This window comes from Pipistrellus hanaki, assembly GCF_964339955.1.
Source record: "Pipistrellus hanaki genome assembly, chromosome: 2".
Classification (NCBI taxonomy): Eukaryota; Metazoa; Chordata; class Mammalia; order Chiroptera; family Vespertilionidae; genus Pipistrellus; species Pipistrellus hanaki.
Window position 1 is genome coordinate 120,584,983 of NC_140504.1, and position 22,856 is coordinate 120,607,838.

General features: G+C 40.7%; 1 protein-coding gene across 1 annotated transcript in view; it reads right to left on the bottom strand.

Annotated features, from left to right (window-relative positions):
* Positions 1–22,856, bottom strand: part of NEDD9 (neural precursor cell expressed, developmentally down-regulated 9) — a 43,410-nt gene that overhangs the window by 19,171 nt on the left and 1,383 nt on the right. Inside the window, exon 2 of the mRNA XM_084872693.1 lies at positions 6,578–7,024. Coding sequence (XP_084728819.1) covers positions 6,578–7,024 — 447 coding nt within the window. The remainder of the gene's footprint in view (positions 1–6,577; positions 7,025–22,856) is intronic.

The window sequence follows — 22,856 nt, forward strand, 5'->3', positions numbered from 1 at the left end:
CATTTGAAGCAATCTGAAGTTATTTGAAAAGACTATTTTCAGTGGCAGAGAAAGCCAACATAGCAACAGTGTCAGCCATGTACCACGGACTTTCCATCAGCTTCATGGCTGCTCAGGACTTCTGGATCAGCCTGCCACGAAACTGACCACTGCAGCGGGGAGATGGGCATTTCTTCATCTCTTACTCAGATTCCTTTAACACTGAGGTGCCTGCCTCTAAGCATCTGAGGTGGGAGCCTTCTGGAGTGACTTGAATTCTTCCTGGCCAACAGGATGCTAGTTAGCACCCAGAATTCTGGTGAGCTGGATTTGCTAATGAAGTGTCTAAATATGCCATCTTATTTTAGGGCTTGGCAACATCAACCATTAGCTGGGATGTAAAAATCATTAGTTTCAGAGTCAGACAGATGCAGGCTCAAATATCAATCCTGCCGCTTACTAGAATTATGTCCTTTAGCAAGTTAACTTACTCCTCAGACATCAGCTCCCTCCCTGTAAAGTAAGAAACACCTTATGAGGCTATTGAGAGGATTAAATGAGATTATGGATATAAGGTCCCTAACATGGAGCCAAAGCTCAAAGGCACCATTGAGTCATGCCCACGTTAGATCCAAAACTATCAAAAAAATGAGTAACTTAATAACATTCTAAATGCTGCATAGTTGATTGGTGGTAAGTCTGAAGACAAATAATTATTCTGATAAATAACTGGTTTCAGCACCAGGCTGTATGAAACAAATATTATAAAAATTATCCAAATAAATCAGATGTGATTATGGCATTGCTATAAAGGAGCCTTTGCTTCAAAAACTGATTGACTCTGGGGTCCCTTGAAAGAGAGGACTCCCTTGTACTCTTTAAATATTCCTGGGGGTTAATACTTTTAAGAAAGACACATCTCTCTAGAAGTGAACCTTGACAACCGGGTTTGTGGCACAGCTATTTAGAACCCAGTGTGTTTCTGATGGTATCCCTCTCTGCATTTTGCACAATGTATTCAAACAAGTCAGCTTTCAAAGATGAGTGCAAGCAGTACTAAGTTTGCATTTCACCATCCAATCAAATAAATAAATGTATTCTTTTCTTCTCCCTCACAAATAGTGTTTAACCACTTAGCCTGACATCATACTACACACAATGTCTGACCTATTCACTCTGATAAGCACAGTCACTTAGCAAGAAATCATTAAAAAAGGAAGATTACCTTTGTGCGCTTTGGTGTGGGTTTATAAGAAGTTACTAATGCACTCTTAGAAATATGCATTATCTCTGAGCTTTATAACAAATTGCAACTGAGTTTGAAGGCCTTGGCATTTATCAAACAAAAAGGACCTTGGTTCATTTTTAGGAGATATAAAGTTTGCTCATTCTACTGGCGTGGGTGACTCTACTGAGAAGAGATACTTCTCATTTTTAAAGTGAGCTCATCAAGTCCTGCCCTTGAATTGCTCAAGAACTTCAAATTTTTTGTATGATTTAAAATTTATCTTGATTTTTGAGGGTAGAGATATTAGATGAAAGTTCACTTCTCTGCATAGCCACAAAAGCCACACATTGAAGAAATAAATTTATTTAAACTAGTACGATTTTTATACAAAAATGTATGATTCTGGGACATGGTTGTACTTGATTGAATTTATAAGTGAAGAAACTAGAGGTACCTTCTGTTCTGTCAAAACCTGCTATTTTTCAGGGTGTGCATGTGGTTGGTGTGTGTGTGTGTGTGTAGGAAGGAACAAAAGAAAGTGAGGTGAAGTCAGAGTTTATTTTCTCTGGGAGCTTTCATTTCCTCTAAATCTATTTTTACTTGTTGGTGGACAAATCATACAGCTAATATATAGCAGCTAGTTGGCTAGTAACCGAGTGTTGCTCTGGGCAACCAGATTTCACAATGCTTCCAATCCCAATAAGGGAAGGTCTCTGTTTTTAACCAATCAATGGCTATGGGTGTGTATGTGTGTGTACGTGTGTGTACGTGTGTGTGTGTGTGTGTAATTTATGATGACTCAGTGTCTAAGAAGGTACGAACATTGTAGTTAATCTATTTCTGGTTCTTATATTACCTTTCGGGAATGGGCTTCGAAGACCTGGCTAACATCTTTGAATCACTTCCTGCCAACATATGGCTGTGTCCCATTTTGGAAGGTCAGAAATGTAATGGGGTCTAGATAAATTTTAATATTACTTGAGTTTTCTGAGGGCCACCCCTGAAGCAGTATTTGTCCCAGCCCAGGCCATTACACACATGATAATGGCAGACTACTCAGTTTAAATGAGCCATGAGCTTGAGATTAGGAGAAATGTATAACATATTGGGGGGCCATAGTGGAGGTAGACTCTGCTGGGGTACAGAGAGAAAGCTTCACAGTGGAGATGAACATTAAAATGGGTTTTAAAGTATGAAGGAGTTTACAGACAGAATAGAGGAAAGGCATTCTAGGGAAATAATAGCATACCCAAAGGAAGCTCTGCCCCTCAGTAGAAAAAGTATACTTTTCCTTTTTAGGTTACTATAGAAGAGTTAACTAATATTATTGTCTAAACTGGGCAAAATGCATAAAAGTGAGGTCCTCAGACAAGCTGAATTGTACATCAATCATGCTCTGGATGCTCATTTGTTGTGAATAGATAGTTATTATTACAGAAAACAGATGGTGACATTCTCCAAGGCCCTTCTGGGGGAAAACTACCATGTACAATCTGACATATGTCATAACAGAATGTAATGAGCTGACCCATGGGATTTGAACAGTGTGTGATGGGGAATGGGTGATAACATCAGAACCACTTTTCAGTTTATTTAAAGGTCAATTCAAATTAAATGCTTTAATTCTTGCTTTGGCCTTGCTCATCGCGTGTTATCTGTGTGCTGATATTTTGCTGGGAGCTTGGCCTATAGCAGTAAAGAGGCAGCCATGGCCCCCGCCTGCCTCAATGAGTTTTTAATTTAGCCCGTACTCATCTTCAGAAGGACTCAAAGCAAAGCTAATTCTACCAGTTAGAATAAAAGCAACATGTCCAAACATAATCAGAGAAACACATGTAATTCCCTGTGAAGATCAAGCACAAAAGGGATGAACTTAGGGGGCAGTTTCACTGATCTTTGAAGGAGAGAACTGAGGCTATGTTAGACCTTCGTAGACCTTGGGCTTCGTATGTTTGGGGGCTCCACTCCAAACCACACTCCCGTATTAAGTAGAATTTTTGCTTTTAAAAACTCAGCTTTCTAAATTACTGGACTATGAATAACTCGTTTAATTTAGAATTGCCTCTGAGATCTTGGAAATCACAAGGCCTATTTAGAAATCTTTTCAAAGTGAGAAAAATCAAACCTACAATTTGTTTTTAAATATAACCAATTAGTTATGAGCCCTAAAGGTAACAATGAGATTGACACGATATTGTTTCCTATACATCTGTCTGCAGAATGGAAAGTAATAAACACTTACATTTGTCTAAGTATTTATTAATTTCTATTTTGCAGTTTTCACCTTTCATATTTTGGAGCTAAACTTTTCATTCAGCTCTCAAACATTCTTGTAGACCCTGGGCATTCTGCCCGCAATGCCTAATGGATAAAATGGTCTTGCACACAGAACCCAGAGTGAAATGACCAATGAAATTAAGTAAAGGTGTCAGTGTATATGGTTTCCAGATAACTTTGGGAGCTCTTTTCCACTATGTGCAAATTCTTATAGAAGCAAAAAGAGAGGCACAAACTGAAAGGGAGCAGTCTGTGTTAGCAATAAAGTATTTGCATAGCCCATCCGATGTTGCTCAATGGTTGAGCATCAAACCAGGAGGTAATGGTTTGACTCCTGGTTAGAGCACATGTCCAGGTTGCAGGTTCACCCCCCAGTAGGGGGCATGCAGGAGGCAGCTGATCAATGATTCTCATAATTGATGTTTCTATCTCTCTCTCACTCTCCCTTCCTCTCTGAAATCAATAAAAAAATATTTTAAAAAGTATTTGCATATTTGGTGTAGAGTGAGAAACACAAGCAGGGCTGATGCAGTTCAAAATAAACTGTGAAAGGAAAGGACAAGGCGAGGGGAACTAATTCTTTTAAGCCCTTGCTATGTTAAGCACTGTGCCAGGTCCTTTCTATGTATTGCTTCATTTAAGTCTCATAGCAACCCTATGATCATTCCCATTGTACAGACGAAGAGAGCAAGACCTAAAGAAGTTTGGAGACCTGCCAAGGAATAATAGCTATGAAGAAACAGAACCAGGAGTGGCCAACCTCCAAAGCCCAAGCTTTTTCACAATACTCATGTGTCTTCTTGTTTCACGAAAGGGTGGGGATCATATTATATGATTATCTTTCCCTAACCGCTGATTTAACGAGTGATGAATGAATGTCTTTTCATGTGGATGGGATGTAAGAATGGGGTAGAGGCTGAAGTTTCCCAGAGAGCAAAGTTGAAGTGATAGAAGGCAGAAGGCAGAATTCACTGCCTTTTTTTTTTTTTTTTTTCCCTCCCTCAGCGATTCATTAGTAGAAAAAACTGTGGTGGATACATTTCTGAAGCCCACAGTCTGTTTGCAACATCAAGGGAATCTTTAACCATGGAAAGTCCCAATTCACAATCGGACTGGAACATGCCCAATACCCTACATGGTCCGCCCCTTTACAATACTTCTCAGAGTGCAGTCCTGGCCTACCTCCCCCCAAACAGCCAAGGAGTTTACTAAAATGCATATTCTCAGGTCTGGGTTTGGAGAGGAAGGGAGAAATTCTGCTATGTAGTAACAGCAAATAAAATGGGAATAAGTCTGAGGTTTTAGAATTTTCAGACTTGGAACGAAAAAGGTTGAGTCTAAAAAAGAAAACATGTCACCTTCCTGCCAAAGTAAACTGTGATGAAAGTTTAGGCCCCACCACCTCTCAGCCAAGCATTTCCTGTTCTGGTCTCCCCTGTCTGCCTCGCACAGGCTCAGATGGAGGAAGAGCTATTTTTAAGGTGCAAACAACCAGCGCTAAGAATGAGAGAAGTTATTTATTTATAGTTACACCTTTCAACTGTTCTTGTTCTCCTCTGGAGACAGAGCTTGGTTTGGCTTTCCCTTCGAATCTGACAACCATGGGGTAATAACTCTGAAAGGTCATGGCCAGTCTATCCTCTGCAGACAGGAATCATTGTCTTGGGCAACCCTAGTCAGAAAGCTGTTTCCTACTTCTTGAGGAATTCCTCCTAATGTACACCCACCACCCGTGGGGCTTAGTCAACACGTGGTCTTGAGAAATATTTTGTAATACATACTTTATGTGTAGAAGGTGATTAGGATTCATTTGTGGCTTTGTCATTTAAAAAACCCAACAGTAAAACTCCCCCCCTCTATTTTTTTCAACAGAGGATTCCATTATCATGCAAATAGATATTCTCTAATTTATATGGATTTGTAAATTCAAACTTTGAATTAGATTTTCTTGAGGCAGGACACCTGAGACTGTAGTGTTCTTTTTGGCATAGAGAGCTGTGTCTTTCCTCTTGTAATTCACAGGTCTTTTCTTATTCCGTTAGATTTGCCCATTCTTAATACCAACCTCACTGAACCCCCTGCAGACTTTTGGAATTCGCCAGTAAACAAAAGAGAAAAGTCCTCCCTCTAGCACGTAGGCAGCAGCAGCATCTTGGTGTTGGCTGTTACCCCCATCAGCTCACTGACATTATTTTCTTCCCAGCACTGACAGTAAGTACAGTGTCTGCTTATGTCACACACCACAATGTAAGCATTGTGAAGGTTTGGCTCACTTTTTAATTGGTCAATGCATCATAAAAACAGAAATTATACTAGATGCTTACAAGTCATTCAGTTAACAATTTTCTATTTATCTCAAATTGTTATGACATTGGAATTATATATATAAAGTGCTGAAGAGGGCATTCCTTCCCTTTCTTTTCTTTTCTTTTTAGCATGATGCCTTTCTACATATCCTAGCTCCACTCTTTTGACCCACTGGCTCAGGTATTATTATAGGGATTACTTGAAAGATAAGAGGATGACTCCTTTCTAAATATAAGTATCGCTGTGTTTTAAATGAATCAAACTATAAGCCAGTAACTCTGCAGAACAAGTTGGTTGGCATGACCCACTCCCAGCTTCCTTGCTTACCCTACTTCTAGTGGGCTCTTTGTGTGCCAGGCCAATGGGGTTGTGACCCAGCTTTTGGTGAAAGGAGGGTCCTTGCTGCCTCACTGTGCTTGGACAAAATTTGGTGCCTTGTACTATTAGGGAAGAAACAGAAAGATTGGAAACTACTTGAGTGCAGAACCTAGGTCTAAAAGCAGATCTATCAGAAAGATGGAAATGACTTAATGATCCAGTATGCCCTGGAATGGCACAGGAATCCAAGATGCCTTTGGATCAACAATAGTTGGCACACAAGTAGGAATTCAAGGAAGTTTTGCTGACCAATGGATGAAAAAAATGGTGCAAAAATAATGCTGAGCTAGGGTAGTTAGATATACTTACCTCTTGGGAGATCAAGTTCTTATTTTGGGAACATTTCTATTGCTCAAGTGCAATGGAAAAAATAAATTGGAATAAAAATCCAGTCAGTTGCTCACTTACCTTTTTACTAAACTGGGGACCATTAGCCCCTCCAATGCCTCTTTGCATGGATGGTGGTACTTGATACACATCTTGTTCCTGGGTACCATGGCCAGTGGGTACTTGATAAATTCCCTGATTTTGGTAGGAAGGTGGTACTTGGTAGATGATATCTCGAGGAGCACCCTGTGGGTTTGGCACTTGATAGAGCTTCTGTTGGCCAAAGGCCTGGTGCATCAATCCAGCAGTAGGCTGGTCCTGACTGGAGGAGGTCTCCTGTATGGGCCCGATGAGAAGCTTCACCCGGTTGCCTGGGACAATCCCTTGCCGACCGTGTAAGGAGCAGAGCCACCATCCTTCCAGTCCTCCGGTGTTCTGCTCTATGACAGTCAGAATGTCTCCCTTGCGGAAGGCCAGTTCCTCAGCACACTCTGGGACATTGTCATATAAGGCTTTTGCCATAAGATTCTAGGGAGGAAAGAACAGAGGGAAATCGTGTTAGAATATTAGCTTAGTCCCTTTAACACCTAAAGCCCATGCTCCTATGGAGAGGCACACCTCCTGGAAAGAAGAGAAGAATAAATCTAAACGATCGCCTGTAAGGAGAAAAACAGATGGTGCAGACAAAAGACAGATACATACATTCTGCGTCTGCCACCAATGACATCAGACTGCCTCCTTGGACAGGCTCAGAACACCACAAGAGTTCTTTCCTCTCGCAGCCGATGCCGTGCCAAGGAATTATGAGCAGCACTGCTAAAGAGTCAGAAAATGGTTGCCTATACAAAACATTTTTCTTCCTCTCCTAAAGCCAGCTTAGGATATAAAATATTCCAAGATATTCAGATGTACGACAACTGACATTTCTCAAAAAAAATTTTTTTTATAAAGAGTTAAATAACATCCCTAAAAACAAACAGTATGAATGGCATTTATATTCTGAGCTAAAATGGAAACAAAAGTACTTATACATGCCTTGGCAGGGCTTACAAATTCTTATTCTCAGTTGATCACAAGGTCCTTGGATACGGGAGAATCTCCAAGCAAGCACTTTTCCACAATCCATCAAGCATGGAGCAGTGTGACAGTTTTTGCATCTCCAGATTAGATGGTGGAGAGCTACAAAGAATGTCTCACACGTAGGTAGATACCATTCCTTTCTCTTTTGGTCTTTTATTCATACCTTTCCTGAAGGCCCCTCCTCACCCTGCCACTATTTCCTGAGTCTTGTCATTCACATCAGAAAGGCTGTGCCTTTCCCTTTCAGGGGCCCCAAAACACTTTCTCTCTTTGTATGAAGGCCTGTCTGGTACATTCAGTACTAAGCAGACAGCCAAAGTAGGCATTCAGCAGAGAGTGGGCAGGCAGTACGTGCTGACATTCTTGGAAGCCTTTCAAAGGCTCCAAAGATTTCATTTCTTGGCGTTAGTAATGCTTCTCGGCATGATGGCAGCCATCACCGCATGCCTGCTCCTTCCCAGCACACAGAGGAGCCGGGAGCGTTGTAAATTCACTACGTATCAGCACTCAGACAACTAAAAGTGATCCCTCTAGAGCTCCACTAAAATGTCTGGATGCACTAGAAATTGCTGCGATGATGACCATTTGTGGGAGGAAGGGCTGCCGATGGGATGGAACATGTTTGTGACTTTGCACAATCGTGGAATTTAAGGTTGCTGTTTGGACTTCTGTGCCCTGTTTTCTTCTCTAGAAATGTGGACTTGATCTTTGAGCTTCATGCTTTGCATTCCTTTATAACTGACACACATTAATCATCTCCCCCCGTACTGTGCCCCATAGCTGCGGGCCTTGCTCTGTAAGGGATCTCTCCTCTGGTCGGTGGTTGGGATGGGGTCCTACTTTTACTCTGTTCACCAAATTCCTCTTAATTAGTACAACTACTTAACCTAAAGAAAGGAAATAAGGCCATAGTGGTCCGAACCAGGAAGCCTAGTGATGCTCTTTAAGGATAAGGTTAAAGTCTGTTCCTGAAAGTTTTGAGCTCCAGGAAGTCAATGTACCCAGGTGAGCAGTGAGGGAAGCCAAAGGGAAACTAAGGGGTTTGCGTTCCAGGTAAACGCTTTACTTAGTATTTATATTCTAGGAAGCTTTGGGTTCCTTTCAACAATTAAAAGTTCACATAATAAAGTAGGATCATGCATCATTTTATTCTGCTTTGAGGAGCCATTTAAGAATGTGCCCTAATCTTAATATCTCTTCAGTTTCTCTTCTTCCATCTTTTGGATATTATGTAGTTTAAAAGAAAAGTCATAGATTACAGAAGATAGGATTCTGGTTGTTTGTACCTAAATGATTCGAGGAAAACTAATTCCTCAGAGTGTACTGAAATTATAGAACAGGGAGAGAGCTGACCCTGAGTCTCTGCTCCTTTTTCTAGGACCCATTCAGCAACTGGGAATGGCTGGTAAGGAGGCCCAAGATGAAATCAGAAGTGATAAAGAGTAGGGACCAGTTCTATGGAAACTGAGGGTGGATAGCTGTGCAATTATATTGGCTTCAAAGTAAAGAAAGAAAAGAAGCAGAAAACAGTATAAAGGCAGAAGACTACAGACTTAATCAGCATGAATAAGTAAGTAAGTTGAGGCTTCGAGAGTTGGCCCTGCCATGGGATTCCCTTGCTCACAGTTACATTTAGGAGAACCATCTCTCAAAACAATGATGCTTTGAATTAATAGTGAGTTCTAGGCATTGCAACCTCTTGTTGAGTATCTGCCTACAAGCAGCAATAATTCTTGTTGATTTCAGGAGATCTTCTAAGGCAAAATACTAATACAAATACTAATGATATTACTGGGCAAATTTTGAATAAGTATTATTAGATTGTAGCAGAGTACAACCCCTCAAAAGGGGAGGGAACATGGATAAGGACTTGGCTTTTGAAAATACTTGGTGTGCTAGGGCAGGAGTTCAGTAAGATGATAACAGCAAAATTAACTTCGGCTGGAATACAAATTACCTCATTCAAAAGAGCACATATTAGTAAATAGGTGAATTAAGAGTTAATTCTGCTACTTAGGTGAAGGTGGGGGAACTCTCTCCTTCAGTGCAAAGGTATGAGTCCTTAAGACCACAGAGTCAGAAGTGGTTATCTGAGGATCTTAGAAAAACCCGGAAAGACAGATCTCTTTCTCACCCCCTCCCGCACCCATATTTATCTCCATGGCAGGCAAGGTCAACACAGAAACAAACCAAGGAGAGATAAGAGAGCTATATAATTCCCTATCTAGTTGGATGGTCAGCCTCCAGAGACGGGCGGTTAGCAGTGCAGCCAGAGCTTGGCAGAGCACCAAGCAGTTGGGCACAGAACTTGAAAGCCAAAGGAGCTTTTAAACAATTATAGTCAAACTCTGTCACTCTATAAATGAGAAAAATAAAGCTCAAGAAGTCAATGATTTGCCAAAGTCACCTGGCAAGAAGGTCATGGAGCTGGGACAACAATTCAGGCTTTCTGTCTCCAGCTCCAGAATTAAGACAGTATTTAATCAAGTCAAATACATAAGCTACAGACGTTGTGGCTCTAATCAGGATTCTAATTGTCCTTTAGGGTCACAAATGCTACTTGAGGGGACCCTAATTGTAGCAGCCTCTCACACGGATCCCCATCCCAATATTTCTTGAAACTACTCTGGCTTCTATGTTACCACTTTCTACTTCTCTCTCTTCTTTTGTTCTCATGACCACTCATCTTCCTTTTCATTCAAAGACTAAAAAAAATTGACTCATTCCTTAAGTGATTATGTTCCAAAGGGATGTCTCCTTGGCACTTGTCTTGCCCCCTATAGGCAATCTCATCCATGGTGGTGGTATCTAAACATAGATAGCACTCAGACTCAGAGTTCCAGCCCAGATATTTGTTCTGCATGCCAATCCCACATTTTCAATTGTCTAATGGGTTCTTTATTTCAAAAGTAACAAGTGCAAAAGTCCATTTTGCCTGCTTTCCCTGTCTCAGTTAACATTATGCACGAAGCTGCCAGGATAATGGTCTCAGAGGTTTTCTGAGCGTCTTCACAACCTGACACCCAATCAGCTTGGGCCCTCTTCCCCCCCCTCACTGCCACTCCCAGTTCAGGCCCTCAGCAACATCTGGGGGGAGTAAGGCAATTGCTTCCCAATGGTTTTCTTGCATTTGAGGTGGTCTTCCCACCTCATGTCTATCTTCCACAGAACCATGTGGAAGTTATCTTGACAAAATCTATCTAATCGCATCTCTTGCCAGTTTTCTGGAATGGCCGTTCTTACTGTATAACTTGTATTAACCCATTCAAGATTGGGAGCTCCTTAATGTTCAGGGAGACTGTCTTATTGCTTTGTCATTTTCAGAACTTTAAAGCCCAGTGTCTGAAACAAAATACATACTCATTAGATGTCAAAATTGAAATTGATTCTGGACTCAGATTTCTTGGTTCTCTACAGAAAGGTTAAAATTCTTTTCTAGAGAAATCAGCATGATATTTGGTCAAAAGTTTCATATGAACGTGGGAAGGTAAACTAATGGGTCAGAGAGGTAAGTGGTGTGTCCAAGTCACCAAGCCTCACAGCCAGAGAATGTGGGAGACAGCAAGCAGGAAATTGCCTGCCCCTCCCTATTAAAACAGGATAATGAAGTAGATGGGGAGCCTGAATCTAGTGTCCACAACCACTGAACAAACAGGAAGGCGAAGAGGAACTGACCATCCCAGCCAGATCAAATACAATGTTTTCTGTAAGAGCCTTTCTCCCTTAAATGTAGCAACCCACATCTGGCAGCAGGTGACTGAGCACATTCATACTTTGCCAGAACATTTAGTTTCTGCTGTTCCTGGTTCCCAAGCTATGCCTAAGGAGTGGGAAGAAAATACTATACAACTAGCCAGAACAGCGAGTACAGAGAGCTGTAGGTCACATGGTAACTCCCACATCATCCCTGCCTCTTCCCTGCCCCGCCCCCCCCCCCCCCCCACCTCCCGCTATCGAAATGTCAAGAAAGCTTATTACTCCTACTGCCAGGGAAATTATCTGCTATTCCAAATACAGAGAGGTGTGACTAATAATTTCCATGGCCATTCATGCTGTTCTTTGAAGAGAAATTAGACACAATGACTGGTGTGTCACCCCACTAGCACTGATAGCATCATTAATGGCCCAACTTCCTCTTATTATTTTTACTTTATTCTATATTTATCATACAGGAGCTCCTGCCTCAGCCTCAGGGCTTTCACATTCTCAACAACACGACTTTCCTGTACCCAACCCCCTAAACTTTAGCCTTGGGATCTGGCATGGCATGCAACACACACACACACACACACACACACACACACACACACACACACACACTTTGTGCAGGCCAGATCGTGAGAAACAGACATAGTACAGAAGGAAATGGCCATCGTCAAGGAAATCAGTTCTAAAGGAAGTGGCTGAAGGATGAGCATCAAGGTTAGTTTGAGGACACAGGGGAAGAGAATGGTTTGTGCGCTTTTGTGCCTGCTGACAAAAGTCAGCTTCAGGCTGAGGGTCCTCAAACTACTTCCTCCCACCATCACCTTTAGGGTATGGGGCGGGGGTGGGGGGGATTTCCTAAAAGAAGGAAACAGCCATGATCAGAACCTATGGATAGCTACAAGTGTCTTGATTTCGCTTCTTGGAATATTTGGTTTACACCTGGGTTCTTTCATTGGATGATCTGGGATGTCAAATTACCAATTTTCTTGACACTGTTAATTAGTAGACACAAAGCTTTCAAGTTGAAGAGTTAGAAGATGTGATACACAGCACATCCAAGTGGTTACTCAGCAATATTTATCAACTGCAATTTGACACACTTTCATCATGTGATCTGAACTAGTCACAGAAAGGCAGCAGCAGAATCCTTTTTGGCCCCATGAGTCCCTTGTGCTGCTGATCACGTGAGGAGCATCCAATACTGCCACCAAAGACAGTTCTGGCACCTAGACCACATTTCAGTCAATGGTTTTAATTTTCTAAATTGCTATGATGTATACAAAGTTTATCTGAGTACCTTGGACCCTCTCTGATTCTTCATGTCATTTACTCTGCCACAAGTCCTTAAGTTTTCTTAGATTTTCCAGCCTTATGAACTGTATCCATAGCATTTTCTTTGTGCATTTTTGAGTGGGAGATACTTTAAGAATGTGACATCAGACAGTTGCCTCTCCAAAATACTTTCATATGCAGCAGCCCCCACACGCACGGACGGAGTGTGCCCTGTGTGTGGTGGCCCCGAAGGCTCCCAGGTTTGGGAATCTAACATTTCTTCCATATTGATCTATTTCTCTTCAATGAGGGATCATTCAGAACCCAGCATTACTTTGGTGGTTCATATGCCCAAGTGACACTGCTTCTTAAAGAGTTGGTGAGAAGACCTGATGTTCTTTGTAAATTTAGATATTTAGATCTCAGAAATATCTGTCTGGCCAGATTTGGTAATATGATATGAACAACATAGATGTGAGATTTAAAAAGTGTTTCTTCAAATGCTGGGTTCCTTTCTTTTCCCGCCCGGGAACTAATGTCATCTATTCTCCCTTGATTTAAGGTTGATACAGGACAGAAACATTTATATGCTGAGTTTTGTTTATCAGGATGCCAACAAAAGCCCTGAGCAAATTCTCTCTTTCATATAAAAACAATGACAAATGGACTGGTAGGTCGGTATGCATGTGTGAGTGTATATGTGTGACGTCATAGTCCCCTTCTATTATTTCTTGGTCAGTCATGGAGGATGAATTTGATTAATGAAAGTATTTGGGAAAAATAAATTAGCATTTTCATAACAAGTCTAATGATCATAAATGATGTATATGTCTTTAAGAGTTCAATTTCCCACTCTTCTGTGGTCTTTGCGATTGATCTAAGCAACTTCTGAGTGTCTTAAAGAAGGTGGACAGATACTGAGGTTTCTGTGAGTATTAGAACCAGAAGTTACCCACAACTTGACCAGAACGAACTAGACTAGAATTTCAGACTAAGAAGGAACCTTAGAGATCATTTTAACCCAATCTTCTTGTTTTACAACCCAGAGGGTCTTCTATTAGATTAGCTGCCAGAAATAGCATCTGGGTCCCCTCTTAACCTAGGATTTTTTCTACTGGATCAGGATGTGCTTCTTGAGAACCTTTTCCATCTTAGAATTTAGTTCTGTTGCTAGTAAGCCTTGGAATTTATAAGCATTTGTCCTGGATTGCCTGGTTTTGATAGATTTAAGCATAGCTTATTGGCAAAGGATCAAAAACATGGGGCAGGCACAAACTCTTTTCAGGGTTCTGTCCCTAGATAAATCTGACAGGCGCCATATAATGATGAAGGCCTGACACCCACTCACCCAAAAGATAGGTTTTATTAACAATAAAACAACCATCTGGATTTCAGCCAACATGACAGTGTTGGCACCAGATCACATCTATCTGCCTGTCTAGACAAATCCCTCCAACCTCCAGGTACTTAGGGAAGCAAAATGAGAATTGTATAAAGGAATAGGAGACTCCATTCCATCATAGTAGAGTGTATTTACAAAACTCACATCATTTCTCAAAAGTCAAAACATACAAGTTATAACACCTAATAAAGTATTTGCACCAAGGTATGCAGCCCCCAATGTCTTAATTTATATCTAAATACTAGCGGCTCAGTGCACAAAACTGTGTGCAAGTAGGATCCCTAGGCCTAGCCTGCAATCAGGGCCATGTCTGATGTCCCCCCCACCCCCATGCCCCATGACCCACACCACAGTGCTCTGCGATGCTCGCTGCCCTGCCACCCTGAGACGCTCCACGATACTCTGATGTTCTCTCGTTGCCACTCAATAGTCCCGCCCTGCTGCCACCCCCCACTCCTCTGTTTGCCATGCTGGAATCGGGGAGGAGAGGGGTAGGATGGGGGAGGGACAGAGAGGTGGTCAATGCACCTCCAGGTGACTGGTCAAGTGGTTGTTCTGGTCATTACACTTATGGTCCTGGCCTTTTATTATATAGGATAATATGATACAGTAGCAATATCTAAATACAATACCAGTACAAATACATACAATTCCTGGCAACCATTACCTGTCTCCCAGCCAGAACCCAACTGATGTAACTTGGATGCCAAGGCTCATTGGAACTCTTTTAGATTCCCTTGATCTAGATTTGGAGCCTGATTGCTAGTATCCCACTTGTGAGGTCCTCAGAGTTTTAAAACATGGATCAGCACATGTGGCTAAGAGGGTGTTGCAATCACATGCTGTCACCATTGCAATTGCACAGGTGTTTCAAGAAAGATCTTTAGATACTGCAGCTTTTCGACTACAAAAGAGAGAAAGATGATAGGAGCAAATGGAATAAGAAAAACCTCCAAATGCATTGCTCAATGGCTAGGTATACAGATAAGCTCCCATAAGTAGATAAACACCAGTTCATGATAATAAAATAGTTTTCTTTAAGGTTCACTTCTAAATGCATTATGTAGACAACTATATATATATATATATCAGACTGTCTCTGTGGCAAACTTAATTCTCTGAACTCTGTCTTCCTGTGGCCTGATGGTTTTACATGTGACCTGAGGGAAACCTCCTGCTTCTTAATATTTTGTGGTATTTGCTCAACAAATTGGTGCTAAGCATATAAGGGGAAGTTTCTTTTTGGTTAGATCCTGTTACATAAAGCTCAGCCTGGGTCATGATCAAATTATGGCAAACAGTTCTGCAATTGTATTTTTGTGCTTCTATCACATCAAACCAGTAAGACAACTATTTTTAAGCAGACGAAAGTTGGGAGATTAGGCCAGTGATTCTTAACTAGAAGGGATTTTGTCTTCCCAGGTGACATTTGGCAATGTTAGGAGACATTTTTGGGGTGTGTGTGTGTGTGATAGCTAGTGGGCAGAGGCCAGGGACACTGGCACATACCCTGCAAGACACAGGACAGCCCCCCACAACAAAGGCTTATCCAGCCCCAAATGTCCCTGATGCGAAACCCTGGACAGAGGAATGGACACTAAACTGAATTAACAGAGCTAAGTAGTGGTCCTCATATTGGAAGACTAATGACAACAAAATTACACTGCCTTTTGTGCCTCTGTTTCCCCATCTTCAAAATGGGGATAATGAACATGTTCTTTATAATGATATTAGGAGGAGACATGAAATTATATATGCAAAACACTCTGATTTCTTCATAAGGGTCTCTATAAAATCACAGCACAGTTATTACTGCACTATTATGAGCTCATGAAATTGTCTTAAGAACTGTACTCCTCCTCCTCAAAAAAAATTCCTCCAGGAGGAGAAAATAAAACAGCAGTGATCTCATCATGATTACACCTGCCACACCAAAAAACAGACACAGTTCAGAGAAACTAAATTCTTTCCCTCCAGCAATGAAGTAAGCTGCGTCTGTAATTAAGATCTTAATAAGGGAGCAGGAGGCTTGGTCAGACGCTGCAGGCTATGAGGCTCAGAGCTACCTCGCCAGGTTTGAAACAAGAACAACTGAAATACAATCCCCCGCTGCTTAATGCTCTCAGGTGCTCTCTGCACCAGCCCACACTGCAAAGCAGGCTTCCCATCATTTCCAGCGATGCCTATTTCTGCAAGGAAAAAGAAAAGGACCACCTTGTTACTTACGAGTAAAGGTAAAAAATTTGCTTGCATCCACTTTTTAAAAAAGCTTCTTAGATAAAAGAAGCTGTCAAGAGGCTAACATAAGGGAAAAGAGATAACACGCTTGACAGTGACTAATGGCCAGAGCAGCTCATGTTGATGGTCTAGAGTGACCATGTGTTCCTCAACTTCCCAAGACTGTCCCAGTTTCAAATATCCTTCCCATTGTCAGACCATATGTCCCATTTTTAGGGTTTTTGAGACATGGATACAAACCCACAGAAATTACATATGTTTTAAAAGAAAAAGAAAAGATAGGTGTTTAAGTACATCTCTTACTAACAGGTCTGACTTGGTTGAATTTAGGATTTGAGAGCAAAAAAGATAGGTACTGATAAGAGTCTTTGATTCAGTCAATCGACACGTTCTCTAAATGACAAGATGATCTTTACAAGGAAACGAGATATATTCCAAAAGCATGTGGGCCTCTCAAAGACTGTGTACAATCCCAGCTTCACAGTGAATGGGGTTATTAAGAGAAGGACTGCTGTTGGGCTAACTGTATTCCTATTGTTGTCTCTCCTGACCCCCATTCAAGGGTGTGTTCATCACAGTTAGCTCTGAGTGAGAAGGTTGGAGAATGAAAAAATAACATGTAAGTTCTATCCTAGGGGAGCACTCAAGGGAAAGAGGACCTCAAAATGCTTCTATGTCAATAATGTTGTGGTAGCACTGAAATCCTGCTGGTCCATCAATTCATTTCTTGCCAAACTCTAAGTTACACCACAAAAGTTTAGTAACACACACACACACACACACACACACACACACGTGCGCGCGCGCACCCCCCCCCAAACACACACACACACACACACACACACACACACACACAAAACAACTCATTGACAGATTACTAACAGATTACTGTTAGATACTAAAGACTCTGAATGCCAAGAAGCCTGGAGCGTCTGGAAGTCCACTTTACCACCTTCCCAGACTGCTTCTTATGAATATTGGGGATTGGGAGCTGGTGGCCTGGGGTATCCAAGCTCATTCTTTCAGTGTAGTGCAGTCTGGGGACAGAAAAGCCTACAGGATTCAGCCACATCTCTTGGGGATGGGATGGGGTGAAATACTAAGTTTCAAACTGACTACCACAAATCAATGAGATTAAGGCTAATTCACAAAAGAGATAGCATAGGGTTTCCACATAACTAAAAGAAATTGAGGAAAAATGAATGACACATCATCTGGCCTAAATACTTATTGCTTTTATAAATAGAAAGATCTGGTTCAAATCTTAACCTTATATGCCTTTTGGTTGCTGCAACTTTCTATTAAGTTTCACAAATAATCCTCCCCCCACACACATGAAGAGTAAAGAAAGGAATTAAACTCAAAAGGAGCTATCAAACGCTTTTGTGCAATGCTTGCACTTTTACATATTCATGGTTGCTCAATCTTTATTTCTGGTAAGCATAAACATCAACATTCCACATAAGGAACCTTTTTGGTAACATAACAATGACCTTGACATATTAGAACTATCAGGAGGAGTTCTCATTTGCAGCATATAAACCAAGATTTACAAAGAAATAAGACACCCCCAAATCAAGGGCCCCAGTCTTTGAATTAAGGATTATGAATCACCTACTTCAACACTATTTAGCACCATTAATGGTTGGGAAGGTAGGAGGGGGGAAGGGACTAGCTCTTTTTAAAGAATAAAGTGGCGTTTAGCAGCCAATGGTGGGGCCTGGGCATATACTGAAAACATTCCTCTGGCAATTTCAATATCTCCATAATCAGCTGCCCTACCCCCTACCTTAACCAGGAAAAACCACTGTCATTCTCCATCACATTTTCTAGAGTGCCTGTTCTGTCTTCCTTAAAGTCCAGGCCTCAGTCTACCTGGATCAATTGCCCTCTACAACTACGTTCTAGTGGAGGTTGGAAAAGGTCACCAACAAGGCCCATTTATCTAGAAATGAAGATTCCGGGGGAAGATAGACTTGTGGGGAGGCTGTCATGTTCCCCAGGCATGCAGAGTCCTCATTAACCAGCACGAATTACCGCAGGGAGATGACTGGAATGTTCAAAGTAAATAAGATGGAGGGGGTGTTGTTGACAAAGTATAAACAGTTTTTTGGGGGGAGGGGTCCCCTTTCAAAGCTCATTGTTTTTGCAATCATCCATTGCCTAGGAAACCAGCAGCTCTTCTCTGGCATTTTAAGTTGGAAATGTAGTATTTCTTCCCAGTGGCCCTGTTTGTTTATCTTGGCAACGAGGCTTGATAATTAAGTCTATATGTTACTGCAGAGCAATGCTATGGTCCTAGTGACTGGCATTTGAAACCAATTTGTTCAGGTTTCTTTCTAACCCTAAAAGGGATCTAAAAATAGATAACCAAGACCTTTTACTTTCCATAAACTCATACTAGTTGACTGTGATAGGATAAGGGATATAGTTTACCATGAATTTCTGTAGCCAGCAACTCACCACCTTTGCATTTCACCTTTGATTTTTTTTTTAAGTGATTATTGTTTCTTTTGCTCACTAGTATTTTTGTTTTGGGAAAACAATCCTTGTGATGTTTCCTCTTAAAATTTTATCTATATAATGCTTGTATATCTATATATCTGTATATATATATCTTATAATGCACCATAATAGCTACTATTTTAAAATGCCTACTATGTGATAAAAGCTGAAAAAGATTTTCATATCTCATTTCCTTACAGCTATCTGATAAGACATGTATTTGATAAATCCCATATTTATAAATGAAGAAACAGAGGCTGAAGTAGCTTGCCTGTATATTGTTAGAAAGTAACCAAAGTGGTATTTGCAATAAGTCCATGTTCTTTCCATTATGCCATACAGCATTAAGACATTTTTAGTGGCTATTTGTATAAGTATTTTATGTAATTCAATATTTGCTGAATATGTACTATGATCAAGGTCCTGTAATTACAGGAAGACCAAATGTTATTAATAGCAGTGAAGATACCAAGTCATTAATATATTAGTAAGAGGGTGCATAAGTGGACTGATAATTTTCTATGTGTGGCATTTGTGTTTCTACCCTACACATCCAAGCCAATGGAATACTCAACAATACTCAACCATCTTAACCTAGTAACTGGGATTTGACATAATTCTTTTCCCAAGTCTTGAGTCCACACTATTCTTTCAACATCTATTGAACATCTACTGTATGAGGAGAGCTGGAGTCGACTGGCATTGTCTACATACTACATGCCAGGAGTCATAGTATTTTATATTTATATATTCTCTTGTTTAGGCCTTGGAACAATAGAATGAGGCAGCTAAAATCTCTATTTTTAGATAAGAAAACCGAGGCTCAGAGAGCTTAACTTGCCCAAGGTACAGAGTATTAAATCACAAGAAGTAATGTCTTCCCTCAAAGCCCACACTCTAGTCTTTACTACAAGAATATATAAGACCAAGGCCCTGCTGCCTCAAGGCAACAGATCCTAGATCATACTTTTTATTCAGCGACTTGTTTATCATCCTGCCTCTACATACAAATAAGGTCACCCTTTATTTCTTGTGTTCAATGGGGTTTACTTAAAGCTGGACAGTCCCCTACACCTGAAACTAAAAATAACACTGAATGTTAAAAAAAAGAAAAAGCTGACGCTGGCCAGTGTGGTTCAGTTGGTTGAGCGCTATCCTGTGCACTGAAAGGTCACTGGTTTGATTCCCAGTTAGGATAAAAAAAAAAAAAGCTGGACGGATAGCTCCAGTGGTAAACCATGTGAGTTACAGGTATCATTTAGATAGTAATTTGATGGAAAGGGGTTAATAAGTTAGGTAGTGCTAACAAGGTAGGATAGAGGTGAAAAAGCCCATTGTGGGGATTATAAGGCAGTCAAGGAGAGAAAGGTTTGGGCTTTTGATTGCTTCATAGAGAGGAGGATGGATGAGGATACTTGACCTGTGGGAAGTGACAGACCAACAAAGTCACAGAGATGGAAAGGAGACAGGGCAAATGAATCAGGGAACAGCAGGAAACCAGGATTTCCCAAACCAGAGTCAAAAGAGGATGCACTTTGACAATGTCACGTCTGCATGTAGGAGGAAGGCAACCCCTACAGAAGTCAGCTATTAGGAAAGCATAAGAAATGACTGAATGAAAAAATGAGAGCCAATGAGGGCAAAGAGGGGAGGGAATTTGCAAAGGAGATTTAAGAGGAAGTTGTTTTTAGAAGTCTCGGGGGGAGGGGTGCAGACAGGAAGCCACTGATGAATTCTGAGAAGACAACCAATGTATATCCCAGCAAGAAAAAGATGCTAAAGGCATCTTGGTATGTTCCAACTGTTATCAGAACATCTTCAGCTCTACAAAGACTTTCATCTCTGTGTAGGTAAGTCATTTAGCTCCAAAATGGTTTGCTCAATAAATAAATAAGACCAATAATTAAGTGAGGATTTTTCAAAGCATTTTTTAGTGCTCTTAAATTTATTTCACATAAGATTTAAAAATGTGTGTATGGGAGGGAATTTCTAATTTGAATTGGGTACAATGAGTCATCTAGAAGAGAATAAAGAAATGAAAACCAAAATGTCAAAGCAAGGAAAGAACTGGGAATCATAAATGACCATATTGACTAAATCGAAGACCCTCAATTATTTTTTTTCTCTAACTTCAGTCCAAACACTTAAGAATTAATTTTTTGAATGATAGATTAGATAAATTATTTGGAATTTTAATGGAGGCACATAAGTGTTCAAAAATTTGGCAAAGCCACAAAAGCTGCTCAGCCATTGGAGTTCATACCAACAGTGCCTGCTGAGAGCACTGACCAGGCCTGGGCCTGCACAGAATGGGCTGCTCTCCAGCCTCTGCTCAAACACAGCTGAGCACTGGCCCTTCAATCATTTCCTGGCAGACAGCAGCCACATTCACCTCCACCTCCAGACCCTCAGGAGGAAAGCCTTCCCTGAGCAAGCCACAGCCCCTCCCCCCACTCCAGAACATGCTCTATATTCAGAGGGGCTTGTGGAAAACTCTTAGTAACATCCCCCTCCCCCATAATTTATCATCAGAACCTCAGACTGAATCCTTTAAGATAAATGGAATATTGAGTATGTACCGTCTTCCTAAGAACAAATAAAAAGCACGTAATTAAATAAAAATAGACTAGGTAGGTGCTAACCAAAAATGTTTACCAAAGTAATAGCTTACATTCCACAATTTCAAGATTATTGTAAACACATAGCTGGCTGACTGGAGCTGTATGTAAGTGCAAAATGACTGCAGGTTTGGTTGTTGTCCAGTTAAGACCGATCCCTGAAGTAGCCAAACCAGATAATCTAGTTTAACAAAATTTTATAGCAGCTGGATTACAAATCTCCCAGTGACCATTTTTAAGTCTGTGCTAAACTTACAGTGTGTAGCACAACACAGTGTTTAAAAGATAATTTCTGAATCCAGGAATTTACACTAATAATTATCTGGCTTTTTATTACCTACGTGGATCAAATTAAACAAGTAACTATGAAACAAAAACAAATCCACCACCAACAACAAAGACTCTAACCTGCTGGAATAGTTTCTAAGAAACAGTCTGAAATTTCCTGGGAGAAGAAAACAGCAGTCGCAGAGGATACTTTAGAGAAGTCACAGATGGTTCTTTTCTCTAGATTTTAAGACACAAGTTCTGGGACCAAATAGACTTGGTTCAAATCTCAGCTCCATCACTTTTTTTTTTTTTTTTTTTTTTTTTTTTTAGCTGTGTGGCTTTGGATAAATTACTTAGCCTCTCTATACCATAATTTCACATTTGAAAATGAGTATAATCATACCCACATCATAGAGTTATTGGGAGAATTAAAGATGACAATGTATTAAAGACACCGTGTATTGTCACGGTGTCTTAAGAAATGTTATTTATAACTCCTCCACCTTTGTGTCATCTCCTACTTAAAATTACAAAACCTCTCCTTAAAGTTGTCTCTTATTAACTAGAGAAAAAACAGGCTGATAAGAAAAGGAAAGTCGATTGCTTCAGCTATTGGCTCATTTCGTAGTCACTGCAAGGTGTCAATCTGTCATTTGGTCAGTGGGAGAAGTCAGTATTTTTATCTGGTGAAAGTGTCCACAACCTAATAAAAATCGTGTATTTACCTCACTTGGCAGGGAATTCAACACTAGTAAGACCCGGTTGAGAGGCAGGGTTTCTCCCTGAATGCCAATCATAACTTACATCATCTGTTGCTATGATGTTTTCTTTCCGTTCCGTCAGAGTAAAGCAAAATATGAGGAGGTCACTGAATGAATAAAAGTGACTTTAGACTTTGTCACTTTTAGATCGCAGCGCTCATTCTTAATCGCAGTCATTTATACTTTCCAATAATAAATATACAAACATATTTTCTCTTTTTTCCCTGCAAGCCAATTTTTATGAACTAAAGCTCAGCAACAGGGAGAGGGGGGGCAGACTCACTGCTGGCTAAGCACTGTCTAGTCCTCTCATTGGTCTGAATAAGGAAACTGTGGCGGGAAGGGGAGGGGGGGGCAGGACGATGACAACATTAAGAGAACTTTCCTGTCAGATGGAAGGGTTTGTTTCTGGTTGCATCTCGAAGTCAAATATTAAGATTATCCATTCCTCTAATCTTTCCTATTGAAGCAGATATTGGAAAGCTGATAGTAGAGTGATAACTGAT